Source organism: Seriola aureovittata, chromosome 17 (assembly GCF_021018895.1).
Source record: "Seriola aureovittata isolate HTS-2021-v1 ecotype China chromosome 17, ASM2101889v1, whole genome shotgun sequence".
NCBI classification, from domain to species: domain Eukaryota; kingdom Metazoa; phylum Chordata; class Actinopteri; order Carangiformes; family Carangidae; genus Seriola; species Seriola aureovittata.
The window spans coordinates 9,091,549-9,118,992 of record NC_079380.1 but is presented as its reverse complement, the minus strand read 5'-3'; the positions used below and the strand labels follow the sequence as shown (position 1 = coordinate 9,118,992).

The 27,444-nt window shown below is 40.1% G+C and overlaps 1 protein-coding gene across 1 annotated transcript in view; it reads right to left on the bottom strand.

The window, feature by feature from the left end:
• hs3st4 (heparan sulfate (glucosamine) 3-O-sulfotransferase 4) overlaps nt 1-18,114 on the bottom strand; it is a 77,303-nt gene extending 59,189 nt beyond the window's left edge. Inside the window, exon 1 of the mRNA XM_056400545.1 lies at nt 16,469-18,114. Within this exon, the coding sequence (XP_056256520.1) occupies nt 16,469-17,073 (605 nt within the window). The 5' untranslated portion in view covers nt 17,074-18,114. The remainder of the gene's footprint in view (nt 1-16,468) is intronic.
• Between the last annotated feature and the right edge of the window lie 9,330 nt (nt 18,115-27,444).

Sequence of the window (27,444 nt, the reverse complement as noted above, 5' to 3'; positions counted from 1 at the left end):
GGAGGAACGCAGTGGCCGAGAAGGATGATTGATTCAAATATAATGTGGCACCATTTTTGGCCTGGAATTCAATACATAGGCTATCAACACATATATCTAAGAGTGTTGATAGGTGGGTTCCCATCCACCTGTTTTTATATGCGGTTTTTACACTGAGGTAGAAAAGTTGAACAACTAACAACTGAAAACAACTAAATGTGATAAACTGCAATTGAAACAGACTTAAATAAATCCTGATGTAGATGAAACATGGGACCTAAACAATGACAAATTTCTCGAAATTCATTCACGCTACATTTGAATAGAAACCCAAGCGATCATCACTCTATTCACTATGTCATACGTAACCACATGTCAAATGCAGTGAGTGTCTTCTGATGTGGTGATATCACATTTAGAGGACTGTGAGGTTACCTGCTGTAAACTACTTTTAAATGCATACATGCCAGATATAATTCATCTATATCGACCACATCACAGACGCATCATTTCTGTTCCAACAATGCTCCTTATTCCCTTCATGTGTTCCTGTCAAAGATATACAGCAGTTGGTGGAGAGCGATCTTTCACTGTTTTACATGCTCCTAGCTCCGAGAGCTGACATTCCTTTTTTTTTTGTAATTGCGTCAAAACAATGGGAGGTGGGATGATTACAGTCATTTTCACTGCATGATTTCTCTGGCAACTTTTAAAATTTGACAGAACATGCAGTGGTCATTGTTGTGCCTTTTAAATTTTGAGCTTTCAAAAGTAAAAAAAAAAAAAAATTTTTAAATTACTGAGGAAACAAAAAGCAATGTCATGGCGGAAAAGAGCCATGTCTGACTCTGTGGGTTATCACTTATCCAGGGCAGGGGGTTTAGCCTCTGTGATGTCAAAGTGTCTGTGCAACCCACTGTCTCATTATAAATCAGAATAATTTGCCGCTGCACCTCTGTGGGCATTCCTCTGTGAACTAAGAGTGGAAAATGCCAGAACATTTTTTTAAATATATATTGTTACTGACATTGATCAGGAAATGTAAAACTAAATTAAGTTTTTTAAAAAAGAAAACATTTTCTGAATTGTTGGAGAGCAATTAGAGTGGATGGGTTTGGAAGTAGATGCGTGTTTGAGGTGGTAGTTCTCAATCCAAACCCTCTGGACCCGAAGGCCTGCTGGTTCTCATTCTGAACATGCAATCAGGAAGTGGTTTTCACCTGGGAAGCCAGGTGAAGGCAATTACTTGCAATCAACTAGCTGGCAGGATAGAAAGAAGCATTGCTCCGGGTCCTGAAGAACAGAGTGTCATGCAGTGTTGTCCAAAACGTATAAAGTGGCTTTACAGGGAGAGGGATTTTTTTACAGGGATAGTGGCACATTCAACATCCTGTTGTAAGGAGTTTCCTGTTGAGGTGCTTTAGAATAACATTTTCACATGTGAGTTGTTTTTGAGGTATTCTCAGAAAGCATTAATGCACTCTGGAATGCTAATGGCTGTTTTGAAAATATGCAATCCAAGGACTTTAACCAAAAAGAGGATACTGAATGAATTCCTCCATTAGTAAACAAAGGGATAAAGCAAAAGGACACTCTGTACTGCAGATCTCATCCAAGATAAACATGAAAGTACAATCTGAGACAAATGCAAACATCCTATGGGCTACAACACTTAATTTGACATAACAGTCTCAAGCAATCGTGCCAGTGTTACACATGAAGCATACATACAAACAAGCTGACTGAAATAACTTCACAAAGGCATTTTCATACAAGTAGCTGCCGTTGTGCCAGTATGTGATGATCCATCTGTTCAGATGTGACAGAACAGCACCAGGACCATGAAATAACATGAAGAAACATATGCGCATTACAACCAAGGCAAATTACGCCATATATTATTAAACTCAAGGTGTGAAATTCCTTCCTCTGGCATCCCTCTGTTGCTTAACTAATTATCATGGCACATTAATTTTTCTAAACCCTGAAGCCTTTGTTGCATTTACCCAATGTGTAGCGCGTACGTGCTTATTCCTGTAAATGTGAGGTGTATTACAAAACAAATTTAAGAGAAAGCAATTCGCTCCGAGCTGAGACAACGCGGAGCCAGCAGCTGCTCGGACCGCTTCATTTGTATTCTACAGATTGTATCAGAAATTTGGAAAATTTTAACTGGAGACGATGTGTTAAGGGGCAGATATGGTGTGACATGTAGCCAACATAATAGTATTAAGGATTCATTAATTATTACAATATGCTGAGGGTGAAAACAGAATGCCATCCCCAATCCATACAAATACATAATAGATGAAAAAAGATAGCAGTGAATGTTAAACATTTGCTTGAACAAATATGCTGGAGTGCCTTTCGGCTGACACATTGAAATCAAAAGACACTGCTTGCCTGCATCCAACAGTGGACATGTTGACAAAGCCCTCATTTATTACAGATTCCCAGCCCGGCGAGCATAGCCCCAGCGTGACGCTGATTACAAGGCTTGTACGAAATAAGCTTGAGGGCCCATTTCACCACAAACCTATATTCATTTAGTTCTGCAGATTTATACATCCAGCTATCTAGGCACGAAAATCCAGCATGACATGAGAGTGTATTCTGCCCTTTCGAAAAGGGGGTTAATCTCTCTTTCTTTCATGAAGAAACCTCAATCTTACAGTGACCAGCATGTCTCATATGATGCAGCGGCTGAAGCAATAAATTGAATTAAATAAACCCATTAGTTACAGCAGCTACCTTCTCACCTCGGCCCAGATACACTTTCATGGTAAGTTGGTCCTTTTATAAAGAGCAGAGGACACAGCTTAAGACTGTGATGGCAAAGTGACCTTGAGTCAAAAAGACAGAAGGCATTATCCTTGTTCATTACTCAAATCAATTAAGACAGCCTGTTTGCCGCAGAGCACAGCCCCGGTGTGTTCTGCAGGTGTTAAAGAGTAAATGTATGCTCATTCAAAAATCAATTCATACTTAGGATTCTGCCTCCTCCTGTCTTGTAGACATGAAACAAACTAGAGGTCGATTAGAGAAGAAAGCGACTGTTGGGAGATTCACCCTGAGCGTACTTAAAATTCATGTGAATGAATAGTAAGATGCAGTTCACATACCTTATGAAGAAAAAAAAAAAGCGGTAGATGAGAAGAAGTCAAGGATCCTATCAACAGCCCTAAAGCGAAATGGTATGTTTTTTCCAGTTTTTTCTCCCCGACAATAAAAACTCTTACCGAATGTTGTTTTTCTTTCTGTAGCTGTTAAATGTAACCTTATTGTATTTGTGAGTAAGACACTCCGAAATGTAGAAAACAACCATCTCGGTGACAGACCTTATTTACCCATTTATTCATTGTTTTTAGATTTTCAGCAACACCTTGTGTCTGAAGGTTGTTGCTTCTTAGTCACTGCAGACAAACACTAAAGGCTAACCAAGGTTAGAGCAAGGTCTAAAGACATGAATAAATATTTTATTTCACTGAGCGACTGAAGAGTCGCTTAGAAGTAGCAATCAACATGATTTTTCTGATTTTTGTCATATGAATACATTGTTGCCATAGCATAGCTCATGGTGCTAGCTACGGATGTGTTTTTGTTTGTGTTTTGTTTTCAAAAATACTTTTGATATTCTGTGAGAAACTGAAGTATTTGAATAGCTTTTTGCCAAAAACACATCCGTGTGCGATGAAAAAATTGATTGACCCAAAGGATTGTTTTTTGATCTGACACACTGTGGTTAATGCCCCCTTCGTGTTGGATTTGCTTAGTCACTTTACCTTCTTCGTTTAGCCTTTCTATTACATTTTGGTCTTTGCGTTGGTAAAATGAGGTAAAACACTGCAAATTAGCCGTGGGATGTAACAAGCTCACTGATTGGTTAGGGAGCTGTGCCCGTCTCATACCTTCGCTATCTTTTCCAGCACTGTTTAGGCGCCAAGAAGATCCTCATAGGAACCTACTGTGTTCACACCATTTTTCCTTCCTTGGCTTTCACTCTCTTAAAGTGTCTTACACTCGCATATCAATCATTTTAAAGGGACATTGCCAATGAAATGGAGAATGTTGCACCAATGGAGACACCCTCGACTTCGACAGCCACCCTAATTGACTTCTTCCCTTATTCTTATTCTCTGCATAATGTGACATGCCAGGCGATTACCAATTATCAAAAATACGAAAGGAAAATTGTATTTTCAAATGCCTGATTAAAATCTGTATTCATAATTTAATTTGTGAATCCAGTTATTTTTTATTTATTTTGTTAAATTCCATTTTCATTCATGAAGTAATGAATGTATTTTTAAAAGATGTTCTTTTCGCCTGTTTAATATTGTTTTTGTGAACCCTTATTTAATTGATGGATTAATATTTCTTTTGTTAATTCTTTTTATAATTCCTCATGTATGACCCTTTTAAACATCTAATAATAAATTACTTTGTAGTTTAGACTTTTTTATTTATAGATCAATTAATTAATTTGTGAACAAATTTGTCAATGCCTATTTTAATTGTACATTTTTAGTTAGTAATGCTTTATTACAATTTCCGTAACACTCCATACCCATGTCCATGGAACTTTGGCTCTCTTAACTTTTTGCCGTTCAGTTTTGCTTTATTTACGTTTTTGTGAATCTGTAACACTGGAAGTCGTTCTGCATTTGCAGTTCATAATTCATAACAGCTCTGAGCAGTTAAAGTCAATTTTCTGAAGAGATTTCTAGACATTTATCCAACATGAACACTGAAGAAATGGGTAATACTGGAAAGAGAAATGTGTCTGATTCCAGCAGTATGTTGACACTTTAGAGGCGAAGGTTTGATTTCTGCAGCAGACTGCATCCTTGGGGAGCTGGGGCTTAAGGAGGCCCTCTGTTGGCAGCAAACAGAGCTGTTAGCATAATATGAACTATGATGATCAGTGTTCAATATTTGAGTCCAAGTGTGAGACGTTATTGTTGAAAACATTTGTTCACACTTTAAGTCATTTCATTTGTGGGTTATATGTTTTGGTGTTGGTGGTTACTTTTGGTAAACATGGTTTGTGAATGTCGGTTTTATAACAACTGAATGAAAAGAGGATGTGAATACCCAAACTAAATTCTCCCCATCAGCCCTGGGACGGCATGAACGCTACATTATGAGACGTACTTCAACTAAAAATGTTCCCACGTTTTTCTCTTCGTCTGAAGCACAATTCATCGCTGATTTGATTATGTGTATGTGGTGCGTTATAGACAATATATCACACATATCAGAGGTTCCACAAGGGAAGAGCATGGCGTCATGGTTGAGAGCAGGTAATAACCTTATTAGAAAGGCAGAACACGTCAAGTCTCTCCTAAATCTCTGACGACGATAATCCAAATTATCCAAGAAAAACAATCACCTCCTGATACAGCAATTAGCAATTAGCATAATCCCTAAAACCGTCCTTTTGCATTTCACTGGCTTAATCCAAGTCTCAGGGGAGTTTGGCAAATGCCACAGCTTGCGTTAATGACTTCCAACATACCAAATGCACTGAGGGTGCTGGTGGCAGAGACGTCAGCAATATGTTCCATCGCAGTCAGTTATGAAGTCAGGATTTTTACTGATCGAAGCGTTCCCCATCAAAACTGCCAGTCGGTCCAGCACAGTGGCGTCTCTACTGTACTGTAGTGTGTTGACTGCAGTTTACACATCTAATACCGAGCTCATACATTGTTTCACACTGTGCTAAAATTATTCTAACAGAATACCCCATGGTGATTTGAGGGAAAGAAAGAGCATGAATAAGTAAACAACATAAAGCGATGAGAAACTTCAAAGGCGATGGGACAATCACAGCAAACAAGATCCTGGAAGCCAATGAACGTGTTTGTCTTTGTTTGTGACAGTGACTCAGGGGTGTAAACAGAGGAATTAGCTCACACCTCCGGAGTCTCAACACATCACACAGCCATAATTGAATTAAGCCTGTCAGGTTGTTGCTGAACTGGAGATATTATATAGAGCATGAGACGTGTTTGGCTCCGAAGATCACGTCTGTAACTTTTTTGTTTTCATCGAATGTTTTCATCAAATCCTTCAAAAAGAAGGTAATTGGTTAAAAATGAGAAGCTTGAGAAATGGCTGAAATTGCAAATGTGGTTAGGAGCATGCTAATTCCTGTGCTTTGAAAAAAAAGAAAAAAGAAAAATGGCCAAGGCTTTTCATGATGGAAAATCAGCCACATGCTGCATATATCCACTGTGTAACGGTCATATGATAAAGCTGCCTATACTGGAGGGAAAAGCCAACATTTTCATTCTCCCCATCCCTCAGCGTAGCATACCACAGAAGCACCAATCAGCACATGGACACACATTTGAAACATACTCCCAGCAGTCCCTGTATCTTGGCTCCATGACCATTCCTGTCAGGGTTTTCCCTTTGACTGAACAAATGCATCAGCTTGTGTCATGAGACCACATCCCTCACAGCCAATAAGGCGCATGAACAGCACAAGTGCTCCAGGAGATGTGGAAGGAAAATTGGAATCTTGACAAGTATGATTGACATGCGTATTTGTCCCAAGGTAGTCTTATTTGCAGAGATTTAAAGACGTCTGTAAACCAGCATACTGGCGAACAGAATCATTGTTCCTCCAGACTAGAAGCACATCACGGCAATTCTGTTGCATGCAAATAATCTTTTGGGAGAGATGAATCCCTTTGAGCATAAAATGACTTCAGCTTATACTTTATTTTGGGTCCAAAATAAATTATTTAACAGATGAAGCTATGTCTTTCATTTTCAGACAATCTGTCCATGTCGCGGAACAAAAACACAAGCCTAAGTCCTCCCTTCTATCCCAGCCACAACGGAGGAGAAGGCTGCTCTGAATTTTATCTGGCTCTTTTGATGGACACAAAAATAAAGTGGATATGAGCCTTGATGGCGAACCATAACCTACGGCCACTTCATAGCAATGAAAGGGGGAAAAAAAACAGTGAATTAAATTCTAACCATAAGTAAAATAGACTTCCACTTGAAAGCATCAGAGTGTAACTACAGCGGGGCAAGATGGATGTGTGTGTGAGAGAGGAGGAATGCACATGAATTCTGAGCAGGACCAAAGGCAGGATGAAATTGGCTATACCCATTAACTGCTCAAGAGTTTTTTTTTGTTTTTTTTTTTCTTCTCCATATGCAAAAAGGATAGAGCGGTATTACTTCTTCCATAATTCTCATGTTACAATACAGATTGCTAGAATAACATCAAACCAATCTGTAATCCGGAAATGGAATGAGAAAAAAAGGAAAAAAAAAAGAAGCTGTTTCAATTCAGCCAAAACAAAACAGCAGTGAAAGAAAAAAACCTCCTGAAAGGTAATTCAGCACTGTGCTCTACACTATGTGTAGATCCATGTATTAGGATATTTGCTGCAGAAAAGAGGAAACCTGGAGAGTAGTGTTGTAATGGTTGTACTAATTAGCTGCGCTGAGATAGTTGTGGCTTTGTGGCTGTACTTGTTGAAATTCAAATCTACAAAGTACTGCAAAGAGAAGTTTTCACCTGAGATAAAAAAAAAAAGTAAAAACCTGATAATACATGTTAATACATTCTGTGAAATCAGTCTGGAAATCATTTTTTAATCTTTCATTTTTATTTACCTACAGCCTGACTGTTTCCAGCGGTAACAAAATCCACCTCCCAGTTTGTTTAATCCATACAATGAAGTATAAAAATGATGATTTTCTATTTTATGGGGGTTACACGCCGGACTTTTTCTTGGCTAGTAAATGGACCCATATAACCCCTATATAACCCCATGTAGTGATGAATCATCGCTGAGATGTGGACAGAGATGGGCTTGTTGTTTCTCAGTATTGAGTCTTTATGCTACACTAAGCTAACCAGCTGCTGGCTGTAGCTTCGTTTCGATCATACAGAGTACAGTACGTAGTGAGTGCTTACATTTTTTCCATCTTATTCTCAACAGCAAACCAAATATAATTTCCTGATGAATGTAGAACAGACTAGAAGCTGAGTAAAGTTGACATAAAATTAAAAGTTTTACAACAATTTCCAATGGATGTCTGGCCTAGGGCATTAAATGGACCTGCATATAAAATTACTGAACCACTTTCCACTGAACATAGAAACACATAAAAACAGACGGTACATACAATACAGACAATCCTTTCATGTATAAATGATTGCATATGAACGATCGTTAACAATTGAACTAAAATTACATGGACTTTAAAATGTGTGGATGTTCAGCTTTGCCTGTGAGATTGCACAAGCACTCACTGATACTCCACCATTATACTTGACAATCAGCTGTGTGTTTGATAATCACAGAGGAGGGCCTTGTTACAATAAGAAGTCATTTCTTACTCATGAGGTAGATGGCTCCTTTGCATTGTTGATTCAACAGGGTGGACAGGAATGACATGGAAATGTAGTAGGCCTGTTGTTCAATTCATGATTTATAATGTGTGTGTGTGTGTGTGTGTGTTGTGTGTGTGCGCGCCTGCGTGTTTGTGTGCGCGAGGTGGAGCAGGAGGAAAAAGGCTGTTCTTTCAAGCTGTGGGATATAATGAGTAATTTTGTGCTATGCTGCATCTAAAGAGATTCCCAAACAAGAAATAAACATGATTGCTCCTATGGTAACTGGAATCTCAGAAGTCCATGTTCCTTGGGAGTTTAATCAAGTGGAAAGAGGGCGGGCAATGAGAAAGACCTGACTGAAGCGGTCCACTCTCTTGACAGCGCTGGGGTATGCTGCTAATTAAAAAGTTTAATTCCACAACTGCAGCACTGGCATCAGAGCACTCAGAGGTGCGTCCTTGTGAGTCTTGGCGCCGTCTTATCAGGCGTAGGCAGATTCTGCCATGTTGGGAAGGCTCAGGACAGGGAGGCACTGCAGCAGCACACAAGGCCCAGCTGGAAGGGATGGCACCCTGCCTACTCAGGGATCTGGCCCACCTTGCTCTTTCCCATCTCCCCACTGAGTGGAGTCACAGGCTCCCAGTCAGGTGGCAAGAGTCAGGGGCTAAGCTGCCCATGGAGCAGCTGAGAGAGGGAAAGCGGGGCTAAACAAGGGATAAATGTTGGATTTAGACTTTTCTGCTGCTCGGGCTCGGCAGTGGATCCATGTCTCCATTACACACCTCCTGTCACCAGTTCCCGTCTTACAATCGAAGGTTGCAGGTTCACTAAAGCCTGTGCTGCATTACACACTGTTCCTTCAATGTCCTACAGCAGCTGAATCACACATGATACACCGACACTGCTCGCCATGAATAGACTTTAATATGTCAAAAAAAAAAAAAAAAAGATGTGTTTTTTTTTTTTTTTTCACAATACAGTGAAAGAAAGGATCCGTTGCTTTGATAAGGTGAGATGAGTAGTGTACGCAGTCTATTGTGCGGCCTTGGTTGAGGTAAAAGTTTTGTAGCGGTGTACGATGTATTGATTATAGAGCACATTACGACTCGCACAAAGAGGAAAGTCCTTGGAAATGGCAAAGCTCATTCTGTGACATCCTTTTAAAAGGCCACATATTATGAAGCATCAAGAAAAGATGATTGAAAAGCAGCCAGCAACAAAAGTATAATAGATTCAGAGTATGCTGGAATAAAAACAATGTCTGCTGGGAATAGTCACCGAGGAGCTGGAAGCTATCGCCAGCTCGTTTCTGGCAGCCATGAAAGGGTAAGAACACCGCTCCCAAAGATTTATAGGCACATCCCCTCAGCTTTTATTGCATAGGGGGTTAAAGTGTCATTTTAATAACACAGAGATATTAGAGCTTGCAAACCTCTGTAATACTTTGGTTCTGGTTCACAGTAAGCTGATTTATCTTATGTTTAAATATCTTTCAGAGGAAACAGTATATGCACATGCTCACATGTTCACCAGAGACATCTAAATTCCAGGTGACCAACATAATCCTCTTGGATTAGTTTTTACTGCAGTTTCTTTTTGTTCATTAATGCTGCATGAAAGTCACACAACTACTTCAACCTAAGCTTCTTTAGATTATGGCCTGTTTTTTCTTTTTTTTTTCTTTTTGCCTCGTCTTTTTCTCCCTTAGAATATGCTTTTAATTTAGGGCTGCCAAGTCCCGACTGTGGGGCTATGATTTTGATAAATGATGTATTCACCTCAACAACAGGTGAACTTGGCAATAAATCCTTTTACACTGGGTCAGATCCATACAGTCTGTGGCGAGACTCAGTGTTACAAAAGGTGGCAGCTGTTGTGTGTTAGCGGTGGGCTGACAGAGTGATATGTCATTAAGGACAGCTACCTGTGTGTTCATATGGAAGATCACATACATACAATCAATTATTATTATTCTCTTAGTGGAAATGATTTGATGAAGTACAGTATATAAATCTTTTTTTTTTTTGATTTATGATATTTTTTAAACTGTAAAATGTTTCCATGGCTTGTTCATATACACAGACTCATTTTAGTGAATTTGAAAAGCAGTTAGGATTGTTTCATTTGGTGCACAAATGTGTTATTCTGTGTTTTAGGTGAAGTATATGTTTGTGTGTATCTATACCTCTATATACCTCTAAGTATCCCAGACATGTTGTATGGCTGTTGCTCAGGAGGTCGGTGCTTCGATCTCCAGTCTGTGTGTTAAAGTGTTCTTAGGCAAGATAGTGAACCCCAAATTGATGGCTGTTCCCTCAGTGTATGGGTGTGATGAATGTGCTATTTGTTATAAAGTGCTCTGAATTCTATATAAGTGAAGTCCATTTAAATTTTACAGATTAATTTCATTGCGATTCAAAGCCGATTCACCAGCGTTCGATCAGGTAATGGTTCCATCAGCGCTCTATTATTCTGTGTTATGCCGCCCTCATAAATTTGTGACAAAGTCAATGGTGCCTCCTTTGTGTCCTACATTGCCGCTGCATGTTCTGCATACCAGAGACTTCAGCCGGTGTTGTACAAGGTTGGAGTCTGACTTTCCTCCATGTAGAATTGTTTCCAGGAAGTGGATGTCTTTAAAGTAGGTAATGTTACAGGGGATCATAGCACAAGAGGGGTGGGTTGCACGTGCGCACACACACACACACACACACACACACACACACACACATACCAGTAGCAAAACGACACAGAGACAGAGCTGCTTGAAATTTTAAGATCTGTGTTTCACAGCCGTATCGATTTGTGATGAATTTCACACAGAATTTGGTTCAGGTCTGTGGTTCTGTGTCGATGCAGCTGTATCTCTGACTCCTGTATTGATTTTTCGATAGGTATCAGCTCAACTTTGCACCAGAGCAAACACGGATGCTGACTGTACGGAAGCCTAAAGTTAGAAAACCAACACATATGGGTCTTTCTTTACCTTGACTCTTGGCATTTGCTCATAAAATCCAAAGAAGTTTGACGACACATTCATGCTTCAACATTTTAAATTACTTGATTATATATTTATTACATAATTCGTTTATTACATAGCATATTTCTCAGCACAATTGCTCTCTACCAGATTTTTTTTTCTTTCACTGTGAAAAAAAGCCATTCTTATTCCTTGTGAAAAGACTGATATAACTGTTTCCTACTTTGCCGACTGTCCAGTTCACACATCAATGCAGAGCAGAATTCCATTGAGCCTCAAAAGATGAGAAATCTCATGCCTCCTGTCGTATTATTTGATCTGGTCACACATACTTTTCAACTGGAATTAATCTAAAACGGACAGTCTGACACTTTTCAAAATGCTGTTATTTTTAACAAGGTGGTCGGCTGATTCTGCCACAATCGATCTGCCCGTTAACTCAAACTTTAAAGCGCTTTAAAAGATACATAATTTCCTATTTTGCAACATAATAGTGTAACCATTTTTAAATTTAAAAAGAAGAGGAAAAATAACTGCTCTGTCAACAAGATTCAACTGTAATCGATCACACCATGTTTTCTACCTGTCTCTAATGATTACTAATCCATGACAAAGTTTTTCAGACAAACCGTTCAGCATTTTAGTGATTAACTTTTTTGTTCTAAATTCGTGTTCTGTTCTGGTTGCTCCTTTTAAAACCCCTATTAGTTAACACTTTTAAAAAAACAACAACATTTGTTTGGTTTGTTTTGCAGAAATGACTAAGATACGGAACAGTCAACCTCACTAATAAGCCCTCATTAGACGGGTCCCTAACAAGTGTGAATTCCTGCTGAGAATGGTCACCCACTGAAGGCATAAATCACGTATGACTGATAATAGATTACATTCTTCAGCGCAATTCATGAGGCGCATTATCTCTCCACTGAAGTCTACCAACACTGGCACAGAGCTGGAGTAACAGTTGCTGTATTGGTCATCATGCATCAAATGTTTCCTATTCCAGGATGGGCATTTGCACCAGGTTGAGAAATACTCAAGAGAACAGATAAGTTAAATCCTTGTGGTGGTGGCTCATCCTCTTTACTCCGAAATAGAGGCAACATTAGAAGCGCCAATTGGCTGATGAAAGTCCTCTGTGTATGGTAATGATGGCACTACATTGCTAATTGCTTGTTCAAGTAAGCCCAAAACACAGTGGAGAAACTGTCCAAGAGTGCTAAAAACAGGAATGCAGCACCAATCACCCATCTGGGCCTGTCCATGGAGGCTCATATGAGACCCGCACCATACCTGGAATCCTGATGTGAACATTAAATGTGTGCCGGGGTTGCGTGAAAATGTTAATAGCATGGAGCTCTGTGTCTGTACAGGAAGCCAAAACCATCTTCAAGAAGTGAAATCAATGGAAGAAACGTTGATTTTAAATGTATCCAGGTGTTATGAAAAAAAACATGTAGACCACATTCTACAGAATAAAATACAAAAAGCCTGAAAGCCTTTATCCTTCTCAGAAAATGGCAAAACTTTCAGCACGTTCTCTGATGTACATATATGACAGATTACTTTCGATAGATTTTCAATCTCAGTAGTTGGAGTTACTTTTGCTTATTTTGTTGGTGTCAGTAACTGATCAGTTTTCCAGTGTGGGGTGTAACAGACCAACTTACTCTAACAGCAAAAGCAGCACTTTCTATGTATATGTATACATGTATATATTGTTGCACAATTAAATCCAAATGAAGTCACGGAAAAGTAGGACTTTGGTGATGTGTTCATTTATGTCATATATTTTACAGCAATTGCAAAAGGGTTTCAGAAAGCATTTTATGAAAACAACGGTTCAGAAAAGATGAAATGATTAGTGGATTCATTCATCTTTTCCTCTTTTTTGTTTTATAAATGATAAAATTCATTACTTTTTATATTTTTGACATTCAATTCAATTAATTAATCGACTATCAAAAAAGTACTTGGATGATTTATCGATAATGGAAATAATCAGTTGCAACCCTACTAATGATATATGCATTCTGTCATGTTTAGGAAGTTATTCATCCATGTAAAAAGAGTAGAGCAGAATCACACAAGAGAGATTTTTGAGAGAATGAATCAATTAATTTGATTAGATTTTTCCAATTACTCAAAAAATGATAAAGTGCAGTTGTTATGATGAATCCTCTACAAACCTACAGTCTTTGTATATAAAAAATAAAACCCAACAAGTTACTTCCTGTATTTGATTCAGCGAGTGTCTGCTGGTTGCTTTGCCTCCCAACATTGTGGCTGTGGAATAGGAGGGGGTGTGGGCTGCTGCTGACATAAAGGAGCTCATATTTCCTTTACTGCCACTGATGTTTGACCATTTCAGACATTTTACAGGATAATGGCAACATCCTTGGAGGATCTGATTCTTTATATGTGCCAGGAAAAATCTGCAGTGAAAATCCAGTTTTTTTTTTTCTCTCTGGTGTGTCTGAAACAGAAAAATGAAATCAAATGTTCAAGATTTAACTGAAAAGTTCCTGTTCAAATGGACTCACCCTACTACCTCTGACCCTCAGTGAACCACACAGGACACTGCAGTGGCAAAGGCTCCAGGCGAGCTTGAACATATGCCCGCTGTATATTCTCACTTCATGGCAGGAGCTTTAATTCACAGCACAAGACTCAGTGGAAATTTCCTTCATCCTGTTTTCTTTCCTCCAGAGCATCACAAAAAAATAACAAAGCAGTCCCCCCCCCCCCATACACACACGAATAACAACAATCCAAACACAGCCACAAGAACCACACTCTCTGGAAAGATCACTAAACCTGAATATTTGTACAATAGATTGTAAAGGACAATTAATACAAGCTTTTAGTGCAACAATACACAGACATCTTTGGGTTTACTGTATTGAGAAGAGACTGCCTTTGGGATATATTCCCCCATAGTTTATCTATCTTATACACCAAAATGTGGAGCAGGTGTTACTAAGAATTTATGAATCGCAGTGTATTAGATTACTCATCTCATTCATCTACACCAATGTCAAATGGTTGCAAACATCTGTAACTGATCGTAATTTCACTTCCATTAAGTGCACATTAGCCAGAGCATCACAGACAGGAGTGAGTGATGCAGTAAAATGCATCATTTAGAAACAAACAAACAGATAAATGTGGTCTGGACGAATTTTTATATCAGTTCACCCCCCCAATAGTGCTAAATGTTGCCTATATGTTTCTTTCCTCCCTGATCGCACCATTCTGAAGTGAATGTCACACATTGGACAATGAAAGGTATAAAATTAAGGTTTTGGGATTTGTTTGGCTCAGGGGCCCTAAAACACACGCACACACTTATTATTATTTATGTAAGCATGTCATCCTCCTGTCTAATGAGCCTTTCACCGTGAGCGTAATGAAACAGCTTGCATTAACACAGGCTAAATGAACAGCCGAGAGCTCCCATGCCTATGCAGCAAGATGAAAGCAGATGCTCCACAACCCAAACACCGGCGCAACAGACCCGGGGTCTATATGGAGAAACAGAAGGAACTTTTCGTCAGCGTCATTCTCACCAGCTCATTGACTCAATTACAAAATCTTGAATTCCCCTGGTCAAACATCATAATGTGGGAACAACGCCTACCTGAGTCATGACCAACTGACCATGAATGAACCCTCAAATTGATTTTGTCCTCCCATAAACATTGCAGTGATGAACAGCTTCTTCTTTGGCCAATAAAACCTGGACTCAAAGTGAATGTAAACCGTCACATATGTGAAGGGAGGTGTGGACAATTCACAATCCTTTGAGAAGCAGTTGCGAAGCAGAGACAAAAAGGTATTTGAGAATACACAGTACTTACACAGCCACTGTCACGTTAGATTATATGTAGTTGAGCGTGGAGGAGCTCTGGTAAGTGATGGGTTGAACGGTCGGTCGGAAAAGCTGCTCCTTTAAATGTACAACTTATGTACAGTACATATCACAAGAACACAAAATGTACTCCTATAGAATTCTACCCCAAGTGTTTTGAAGCATGACTGTGCATGTGTGTGTGAGTGTGTATCCGAGCGAGTGCATATTAAGCCAAAATCTGTTGGTCACTGTCAAAAATGGCATCAACAAATAACCAATGTCTCATCAGTTATATAACATAAACATCCTATGATTGCCGTCTCACAGTGTGTTGTGCATTTCACTTTCACCAGTGGATACAGGAGCCAGCCTGAAGCACCCGGTGACTATGTCAAAATACCAAAAACTCAAATTAAATATGTAAAATAAAATGTTAAGAGACTAAAGACACTACGAGACTACAACCTAGACTGAAACTGGTAAGAACAACTTTGTTAAAAGTCTAAATTTTTGCTTACTGTTTGACAGAACATCACAATAACAGACAGACCTGTGGTACAGTGTGATTCTCTTTTACTGAGAAGAACTGCTGTTTGAACACTGTATATTCAAATTGCCTCTCAATGTATTTTAAATACACAGCTCAGAATTTAGAAAAGGATGATTTGTTCCACATAGGCAAGTTTAGACTCTGATATTAAGACTCTCAACACAAGATTATAAAAATCTCTTCACTCATTTGAAAAAAAAATGATCAGTCTATTATAGGACCATGTCAGAGTTTGATCATGTTTTAGACATTTACCATAAATCAGTACATTTTTTTGAATTGATTTTGCCACAGTTTCAGTTTGTCTTTGCCTCCCATTCATGTTACCATGTATGAAAATCAACTTGCATAGACTTGCTTGAAACATACTTGAATTCAACATAGTGAAAAAAAGTATTTTTTTTGTCTTTTCTTATTATGGCTCGGTGCAGCTGAAAGCGCAGACTGACTTTGAAAGTTTGCATGACCACGCAACAGTACATTATCTATGACAACCTTGAGGGCAGAAAAGTGGATCACTCTGATGGATCATCTGGTTCAAGTCTGTCTCTTGGGAGTAGATTTCCGAACCTTACTGAAATGAAGTATTACTGGAAAGCACTTAAAAACGCATTTAAAAAAAAAACAAAACAAACCCTAAAGCACTATTGCATGTTAAAGAGAAAACGGGTGTTGCTAGAACATGCACACAACACTGGCGCAGTCCTTAAATCACTAGATCAGACTGACATGGTAACTCACCTGTACCAGTCCAGCCCTTTCTCGTAGTTCCTGTCAAAGAAATGTGGCTCATTTCCAACGGCTCTGACGTCCGGGTGCACCCTGAGAGCCTCCAGCAGGGCTCTGGTCCCCCCTTTCTTCACCCCGATGATGATGGCTTGGGGAAGTTTCTTCTCTCCGTAATCCGAGGTGCAGTTCATCCTGAGTTCGCTGTCCGTGGTGCTGAATTCCTGGTGCTCCCTCTCCAGCGCGGTGGTGTGATACGCAGCCGCCGCCGCTGCCGATTTAGTTGGAGACGCCTGAGTCCTAATCCACTCCACTGTCCTTTGTTCGGCCTCAGCATGATCCTTCACGGTGGAAACCGCGGTGGTTCTGTCGGCCTCGGTGAATTCGGTAAAGCCCTGGGAAGCGGAATAAAGTTTCTCCCTCAATGTCACAAAAGTTGTCTCCTCCGTCACCAGCCTCCCTTGATACACGTAGTTCTCTTGCAGGGGGAACTGCAGCGAGTTGTAGCAGCTCATCAAGCTATAGAACAAGTAGGTGACAGAGAGGGAGAGGGTGAACATGAATAAGATTTTCCGGGGCACTTTAGAGGTGAAAACCGAAGTGCTGGACCAAAATGCCATCTCTGATAGCAGTGATCCTCTCAAAGAAGTGGCCAGACATGTTTCCACCCCGAGTCTTGCATTGACAAAAATCAACGGCAATAATCAGTCACTATCAGGCTGCTCCAGCTACAAAGCATGAAGCTGGACCAAACCAACCTAATCCAACCAAATCGCATATTTATAAGGATAGCAGGGGGGGGGTCGTTAAAATTCCGGAAGAATATCGCGTCCCTTTTCTTGAGTATCGATTTCTTTATTCCAAAGCTGACAGACAATGTCAAAATTTATTGGACTGAACTTGCAGATTTGAGAGGCTGGAGGTCTGGCGTCCTTCCAAATGAGCAGCCTGGCTTGAACTGAAGAGAGTATGATGGACGGAATCCTGGCATTTTATGAAGAGGTGGGAGAAAAAGGAGAGGAAAAAAAAAAAAGAAAGAAAATGATCAGCAGTGTGTTTTAAAGTGAAGCTTCTTCTCATCAGCCGCTCAGCAACGAAGTCCAGTCCAGTCGGCGACAGCCCTACAAGAGTGGATTCACATCCCCACAAAATCCACGGAATCGTTCCAACGAGCGGAGAACGGGCGCACAATCCTTTACGCTTCTCTCTGTTTACTTTGCGCGTAAAAACAGCAGCCTTTTGCACGAAAGCGTCCACTCTTCCCACTTGACTGCCAGGCTGCTGCTCGCCGTTCCTTTGCGCCTTCTCACATTGGTAGGGTCCTACGATGTGCGCATCGGCTGGGTGAGCTCATCTGAACTGAAGCACTGTAGAAAGCACACAGCACAACTAGTGTGTGTACACCCACTTTTTTCCCCTCTGCCCGTGCACGAGAACGGGGCTATGAACGTCAGATTTCCAAATCTGAGATAGTTGTGTGGAAAGCTGCTTCCTCCAACCCCTCCTCCATTTCCAGTGGCTGCTGATGGACATGGGAATCACATAGCTGGAATATGAGAGAGCTTATTACACTGTGATTTTTTTTTTTCTTGCTGTGTAAAGTTCACTGTAAAACTCCCATCTCAAAGATTATTTTGATAGAGATTACATTTTACAGAAAGCTCATGTCTGCACCCTGCTGGTTTTCTGCGGAGCATTACATAAGTTAATTTACACAAAAAGACAGAAAAGAGAAGTTTATCCTGGTGATGACTATAAAAGCAGATTATATGAATCAAACTGGATAATGAGCAACAGTGTGTTTTTAATGAATTGAAGGGTGATGGTAGTTGTCATTTCTCTGCACAATTCGGAACGCAAGAGAGCACACGCAGAAAACAATCCTGTGTTCTGCATTATGCTGAGGAAAGGGGACGCTGCTTAGGCGTATCATACACTGAATTTATTATACATGGGTGCAGACTATAATTACTGGTGAGAATATTCACTAGACCTTAACTTGTACACTTTGTTGTCGCAATAAGAGGATTCAGAATTGCATGCCACTGAAATGTCTCCCTGTATTAGAGAATCTCATTCATCACACACCTCCAACACACCAGGAGAGCCAGCGTCACACTAAGTACCGGGTCGCAAATAATTTGCAGTGCCTCACTCTCACAACAGAGAGCCACTGTTATGTTTAAAGTTCTGTGTTCACAGTTCAATGTTGACACAAAAAGTCCTTTTATTGTACTGTTGCAGTGTTAATTAAGGACAGAAATATAGCATATGCATTTCCACTGAATAAGAATATATATCATCATCTAATGAGAGTCGCCAATACACAGAGGAAATACATCTTCCCCATTGCTGACTTTCCTCACGTATAGTCAAGATTTTTCAACCCAGTGGAGATAGATCATTTTCCTCAAGTGACCCTGCACGTTGATCTTTGTGTTGAGCTTTATGTAGCGGTGTGCTTTCTTAATCACTAAATAAACAAATCAGATGGCAGTAATATATATATATATATATATACTGTATATATATCAGAGATGGCATTTTGGTCCAGCATTTATATATATATATGGCCAAATATGAGTTATGTTTTCAGAAGTGAGATGAATAAACAGAATCGCCAGTTTCCATGGACGATCTCCAGACTTGTGCATAAGCAATGCAGGTGATTGGGTGAGGAGGAGGAAAGTGTGGACAAGTGTCTAGAGCACAATGGTTACTGGGTGTTTGGCAGTCAAGAGAGCGTAGGAGAGCTCAATGGCTTTGTTGAAATTGTTGTATTCATAAATTGCCACTCGGAGACGGAGAGAGCTCTCTGACACGAACTGCCCCGTTTGTAAATTCCCCCACCCGTTATCAGACTTCCTGTATGTCTAAGAGTCGCCCCGCCAGAGATTTCTGAGCATGCTCAGACAGTCCGGGCTGTTGAGCAGATGCAGAGGAACATTTTAGTGTTAGCACAAGTGAAGTGGTATTAAGATGGCTGCTGCTACTCAACGCTGATGATAAACTATTATTGGAGCACAAGAGAAAATATATTGACTCATTTTATCTTCCCTTTGTTGTGACTGTTATCGGAGTCATTCATAAATTGCTCAGATATTGTCTGTCCCCATGGAAGCTGAGTGCTCAGCATTGTGTCTACTTGCATTTACAAATAAGCAGTCACTCAGGCAAATTGACTTTAGAAGTTTAGCCTAGGTCCAGACAGCTGTTCTGTTGGACAGAAATTCTCCTGGCTGAGTCAAAAGTCCAATATCGAGAGACATTTTCTATCTTACCTGCAGGCAACAGGTCTTCACATGGATTTAAGTCAAGCTAAAGAATCCAAAATGCTCCAGTCTCCCAGTCCAAGTTAGCCAACAGTCATTTACTCACTCCACAGAGGTTAAAAATGACTCTCCCATCTCTTTGTTTCATGTAACCATGGCACAAGCTAACCGCTCTAGTCACAGTCTAGTGCCAGCACATATTCATTGTTCATCAGACTCTGAGCGCTTTGGCTCGGCAGCATAGTGGCCTGCTTTGCAGCTTGCATTAACATTCGCCTCGTGTCTAGATTGTATTCTGATATGAATTATCCATATTACATTTACACCTGGAATTAAAAATGCGTCGCAGCTATCCAACGCGTCTGCGGTTCCACTGCACTTATGATTCTCAGTCCTGACAATATGCACTCACAGCTAATGCAAAATTATTCATCTCATTCGCAGTAAATATCATCTCACAGGCTGAGTCGACTTTATTCTGGTGCAGTACATGTGTATGTCTTTTATACTCGTACAACACATCTGGTCTGCAATGTCATTATTTCCCTGTTTGTAACGTTCGCTTTCACTTTCAAAAGGGAAATTTGATCCACAGTATTCAATGGAACTACTAGACAATATCAAAACATATTCTTATATCATTATAATAAGTCTCTTACATAACTTGTTCTGCATGTCGTCAGATAATAAGAGTTTCTCAGGGCTTTTAGTTTTTAAAATTTAAACCAGAGCCATTGGTGGACCGTGCATTGTTCTTTTGTCTCGACGAGCGGAGGCAGCAGCCTGGAGCCAGTAACACAGACCAGGCTAAGGAGTCAACTGCATCTTATACAACAACTGCCATCACTGCTGTGGTGAACTAATGCGGCCACAGAGCTCCTTCGGTGTCTGATTCAGCATCACAAGCTGCAACACAGACGATGCTAGAGAATGTTTTACTCTAAAACACAAAAGACTGTAAAAAAAAAAAAAAAAAAAACTTTTCTAAGATGCACCACATGTACAGCTCCTATGCTCTCAATGCAAAATCAGGCCCCTGGAACTTTCTCAATATATTACAGCTCAGGAGCTGCTGAGATTGCTGCTGAGATTTGAGTCTTCTAATATGAAATGACCTGATTCTGAACTCTGTCAAAGTCTAAGCCTGTCTGCTGTAGCTGAGATGAACGGCCATTGTGGCGAGGTTTTGGCAGGTACAGCCGTCTCCACTGTAACTGTGTTCAGTGTAATTTAAGTCAGAGGTGCAGAGGCCAGCGCCACACCCTGTTGCCCCACTGGGGCTGACAGCAGAGATGGTTTATCAGGCTGCAATTAGACAGAAGATGACAGAGCGAATACAAGTGACCTTCCCTTCATCAGTTAGAACTGACTATTGAGGGACCACGAAAGAACAAACTGTACAAAATACCTTGAATACACAATTTTTCTTTAGGCCCCAAATGCAGGAAAAATAAACACACTAAGTAATAGAGAAATCAATATTTATATGACCAACTAATTTATTGCATAAATTTCAATACTGCAAACTCTGAATGAGTCATAGACTACAAAGTCACAATAAAGTACCTCTGCTCTGTATAGTGCTGGTTCAGGTTCGGTAGAATCTACAGTTTGGTCGTCTGCATTTAATGAAGATAACAAAATTCATGAGGAAAATGCCTTCGAGTGATACTTGAAGGCATTTTCCTTATGAATTTCTTTGAAGAATTCCTCTGCAGGAAGACAAGGAAGAGAAAGATTTCTTATTTTGGACCACAAGTAGAAGGACTGCTAAAAGATGTTATGAAATTTAAAAGAAAAATAATGTACAAGCAGAGCAGAGGAACTACTGAGAGCAGGAGGAATTTCTATCAAAACACAGCTGCACCGTATTTATGGTGACAAACCACCTCTACATTCACCGGGCCAATTAGGGGTGTGAGACTCCCATGCTTTATTTCTGGACCTGGCAAATGCATTTGGATCGGCACCACACAAGCCTCTGGAAAGCATTTGGTTTTTGTTAGCGTCCCAAATATAATGAGAGATCTGGTTAATGCATACATGAAAGCGTGCATCCAGAGACCTGAAGCCTGGGGCCCTGGATATAAGCAAAACCTGGGATGTTTAAACACAAACACAATGTGCAAATACATCTCCCGCTCCACAGCTTTACAGCTCGGGTATGCACTGTACGTTTTGATGGGCATTTGGTTGCGATGGATGAGAGAAATGAAAGGTGAACGAAAGTCAGCTTTAGATGTAACCTCTTTATCTTGAGATATACAGTAATTAGGTAAAAAGTGATCCTGACCACTGAAAGACTTAACTCAGTGGTTCCCAGCTTGTGAGCCACGATTCACTGGTGGGCCAAGAAGGTTTTGCAGGTGGGCTGACGAATGATTTGCAATTTGTCCGTATTGTTTTTTTTCTTTTCTTCTCCTCTTAGCTGTAGTGACTTTTATGTTGTTGCCAGCTGGACCACATCATATACTTATTTAATACGTCAGTCTGATTGCACACTGAAAGATTATATCCATGGTGAAAATAGTAGAGTATCAAAATGGATAGCTGCTTAGCAACAGGAAGAATTAAAAGGAATGATCTGCCCCCCCCCATCAAAAAGAAGGAAAATTGGGCCCCCTACATGTCTCCCCTGCTTTCATTTTGTTATGGGGTTGGATGTGGGCCATCAACATTTTTGAAATTTTCAAGCTGGAGTTGGAAAAGGTGAGGAACTGCTGCCTTAACAAAATGGTTTTTGTGTTCCACCAATGTATATATAAATATATACAGCATTTTGTGTTTTGTTTTGTTTCTTGCTTTTTCTTCACTCTGGAAAATATGGGACAAAGAGAGTTAATACAATTCATGTAACTTTTTCCTGATCATACATACATACATTAAGTTATACTTGGTGGAATCCTGATGTAATATTCGCCTTCTCTCAATAGATTATCAACAGATTTTTTGTTTGAAGTTTGGTTGTGACAGTCAAGTCAGTTGTTGTGCAGTTATTAATATGTTAACAAATGTGCAAGGGTTTTTGAATAATGGAATGCAACATGTTTGTTGTGAATAATTTAGTGAGTAATGACTAATGGTGGGGAGGGAATTGGAGGAAAATGGAGGTAGACTACATTTACACAGAGCCTTGAGCCTGTGAAGCTGAGCTAGAACCCTGGATTTAGAGGTATGTTTAGGTCGTCACCCTGTTGGAACATTGAATGACCCCCTGAAGGGGTTTTCTTGTTTTGGTTGATCCGGCATGTGCTCATATCGCTCTGAGGAATTTGGATGCACCTTCATTCAATTAAGAGGCTCGGCTGCAACGATCCTATTGATTGATTTTAATTCATTTAAAAAGTTAAAAGTTAAAAGTTGGTAAAAGTCAGGAGAGATGACTTATTCTTCATTCATCAACATGTCTCAGTACAAGTTTAATCCAAACAGAGATTAAAAATGCCAGAGGGATAAAACAGAAGAAGAAAATATTGTTGCATGCCTGGATATGTATTAACCAACATTTTTGGCTTTACCGCAATAATCAAGTTGTAATATCTGCTCCTTCACTGAAATACTTGTCACTATTTTATAATTGTGAGCAATGAGGTGCAGTGACAGCTTTGGAACACAATGGCAGAGTTTGGCAAGGGGAGTGGATTCCGACATCATGTTGGGTGTTTGCGACCAGGCTCTTCTTCAAATTCAGCATTACTGTCTTTGACAAAAATAAACTCTTTGACGCTTTTTTTTGACACAACTAAGCAAAGGAATATGTCAAAAACTGGGTTCCTTTTTTTGTGTGGACCCAAATGTGCTTCACATATGATCTGCTTTATGTTCAACAGAGCTTTGAATGTTCTGAGTTATGTGCATTTTGTTGAAAGAGTGGAATGAGGTGACAGAGCAATTGAAGGCCAAACAGGGGAAAACTGGGGCATTTAAAATAATAACAATTTAATGCTAATTGTCAGGGCTGGCAGCTATTGATTTAGGTAGCTATTACGCTTGTTCCTATGCAATGTACAATTGATTGTGATTTATAACAACAATCATTTGCACTGATGAGATAATTCTGTAAATGAAGAGTAATTCTGTGCACCTGGTGTGTGCTCTGGTCTTCATTGGTCATTCTTCACAAATATTCGTGCAGTGAGAAATGCTCAGATCCTGCAGTAAATAAAAAGTGTTCTCGGGTCACATTTTTGCAGAACATGCCCATGTTCCAGACTGGATATTTACACTGTCTTGCGTGGCTGCAGAAAAAACCTGCGGAGTGAGCTGTGTGAAACCCAATAAGTTATCTGTCACGTTAGCCTATTGTTGCTGTGCAAGAGAGCTGTTTTTGAATTGCTGAACTTGCCTGCTCAACTCAGCAGGGTCAACTGTCGGAATGACTAATTGATGCAGGGATTGACAGTATTGATTTGTTTGTTCTCACATTACAGATCTCAGTGGAGATGATTGTAGCTGTGTCCCGATCCAGGAGCTGCTATAGCGTGCCTTCAAAATTTGCATTCCCAAAATCAAACACATCACAACAGGTCGACAGGACGACCCTGTCCTATTTCAGCTGCAGATGTGGCCGAGAAAGGCGGCCTTGTTTGGCTGAATTTGGAGGACACATAATTTGTGAGCCTCGGTCTCCAGCAATCAATTGTACCCTCAGCCAAATGTTTACCATTGCACTGAAGCAGTCCTTGGAAAGTCTGTAAATAGCATATGGACACATTATGTGCCACCAAAATGCTCTATTAGTTTGGGAGTCTGTGATGCTGGATGCTCTCATTTGTGGAGTAGATACAGATTTAACCCACAACCTTCAGCTCTCTAAAAGATCCATCTTTTCACGCCGATGTATTGGAACACAGCTTATACGTTTTATCATGTCACATTCTCCAGAGGGAAGTTATGGAATTTGCTGTTGATCCTTATGGAGGAATCGTTGGCCTTATCTTAAAGAAAATGTTTTATGATAACTTGTCCACTCATCCATTTCCTGTTTCATCTTGGCTTCTGTTTTCTCAGCATTCCCCCTGGGTTATGGCAGAAAGCCCTAGATCCTGCTCACATGGAATGTCCCGCTGGTGATGAATTAGGCAATAATAAATACCAAAATGCAAGTAAAATTAAAAGCTTGAGATGACCTCCACCTAACTTAGGTCCAGCTTTTGCTTCCATCAACATCAAGGTAAAAAACAATACTCAGGTGTTTTCCAGGTGTTTTTCCAGAGGCTAAAAATCATTACACTCAATACCACTATTCATGTGTTCCCCAAACAATAACAAAAATTCAAAAACACCATGCCATAATTTTTTATCTCATGGGGTTACTAATATAAACATTAACAGCCTATAAAATAATGAAATGTCTTTTATTTACTGCTGTAACAAGGAGATGTTTTATTAGTTCTGTATAAACGATAGTTATAAAAGACTTAATTTTATGGGCTATGATCTGATTCAACCGTGATCGAACTTGTCTTGGCACGTCTGATCATAAATCATCAAAATAAGGTGCAGTAAGCTACAGTAGAGTTCAACTGTGACAACCCGTGACGACGCAACACTACAGTGTTAAATTTCATGGTCCGATTTTAAATGCTGGTTGCTATTGTCCGTCTTCTTGTGGTGTTTATAATCCCGGTAGTTGAAGTCTATTAGTCGATGGCTTAACTGAGGAGAACAAACAAGTGGCTCCTGTTTTGAATGACATTCATGATTCTCATCGCACTTTGCTGCTGCTGTATTGTCTTCCCTGTTTTCAAATGGTGTGGAGTGTCGATGCTGAGGTGAAATGATAGATACTATCCTTTACCTGATCAATAATTCTGCTTCCCTCCAATGTTGACCAGGCTGCCACACTGTGGACTAATTAGATGATAAAAAGTGATGGATGTGTATTAAATTCAGCTGGCCCTTAAGAGAACTCCTTTGGGCTTTCTCCCATTTCCAGCTGACCTTTTGGATCCTAACTTTATTGTACGTGGATGCAGTTATATCAATTTGTGGGATGTTTGTGATGCAGCAATTGGCCTGTGTTGCATTGATTTGCTAAAAAAGAAGATAGATAGATATGTAGATAGATAGATAGATAGATAACATGGGGATAAACTTTGAAAAAGGGACAATGGGTCAATTTTCATATCCCAACTATATGAATAAAACAAAACATAAATCCCTATTGATCCTCACTTCAAAACACGACATAATGAGATTTCACAAATTTGCTCCCAGATAAGTCACAGTGGCTTTGCTGCAAGAGAAGGGACAAATTATCCCTACTGGAGTTTGTGGTGTCAGAGAATCCAATAACCTCTATGAGTGGGTCATATGTTCAATAGCATCCTACAAGGAAATGAGGACCAGTCGACTATTACTGGAGGGAAAATGAAGAAGGTGTAAATCAAGGCGGCTCGGGGTTCACATGGATCGGATGCTCCCCACGGGATTAGTGAGAGGCCACTAGAACGCCCTGACACAGTAACTGCAGAATATATTAATACAGCCTTATTCGGTGTCATTGCAATTGCCAAGAAGCCAAAATTCTTTGTAAATCTGAAGCATATTTAGCATAGTCTTCTAGCAAAATGGTTTATCCTTGCAGGGGTAAAAAGCAAGATTTCTTTTCTCCAACAGCACAAAATGACCAATACTCTGTTTTGGAGCAAAAACTCATTTCAAGACTCTTCAAATCTCCTCCTCTCATCTGCTCCCCACACATTCTCTGCTGCTCAGTGACTACGGCTAAAACACCGTCTCAAGCCAAAAAGGTAATACCAAAACAATGCTGGTATTACTGTATTTTACATCATGGATATCTAAAAAGGAAATGAGCTTTCTCTCACTGGTTGTTGCCTCTTAAATGTGAAGCTATCAACTATTTTAATGTAACCTTGAATGTTCCTTTGAAAATAAAGAATTTAGTAGATGCGGATGTCCCTGGTTTGGAGGATGGTGTCCAATGTTTTTCTTTGTAATGTCTAATCAAATACTTTTTTCCTCATATTGTTTACTCATGCGTTTTGATCAAATTCTCTTTTTCTTATACTCATCCTCCCTTTGTGCCACAGTGCTATCTTTAGGGTGTTGATGTTAGACTGATGCAACACTTGGCCTGCTGTTCTTTTTTCTTTTAAACATGTCAGAGCATAGCCAAATAATGGGGTACAATTACAGCAGTGGTGAAAATGTTCTGTTGGAACCATCATCACAGAAAAAGCAACGTCTTGAATGGGTTTCTTTTGGGGCTGGTCTAAAGATCATTTTCCTCTAATGATCTATCAGTGGAGAGCATCTTAAATTGATGACATCCATTTGCCCTTTCCACAACTTGAGCTTTGGAAGTCAGTCCCAGCTATAATGTCCTCTGCGGAGCTGCTGCACAGGCTTACATTTCCCAAGGCGCTCGGACAGGAGCTGCATGGAGCGAGCTGCCTGTGGACCGCAGGCCTTCTCCTGAGTCGTTGTTCCTGAGTTAGCAAGACGTCCCCTGGTGCCTGCCAGGTGTGGCTCCCTCAGCATAATTAAGGTGGGATCTGCCAGGGCTTCTGGGCCAGGGTCATTCATCAACTGGATCACCCGCAAGATTAATGTGCACTTGCTGCAGCGCTCCAATGGATTGCTGCCACTTGCTGAGATCATTAGCGTTGGCCTCCGTATGACTGCGGAGGGCTCCACTCAGTGGACGGGGAGATTTGCAGCTTTGCATACTAAATGAATAGTCCATCATTGCCT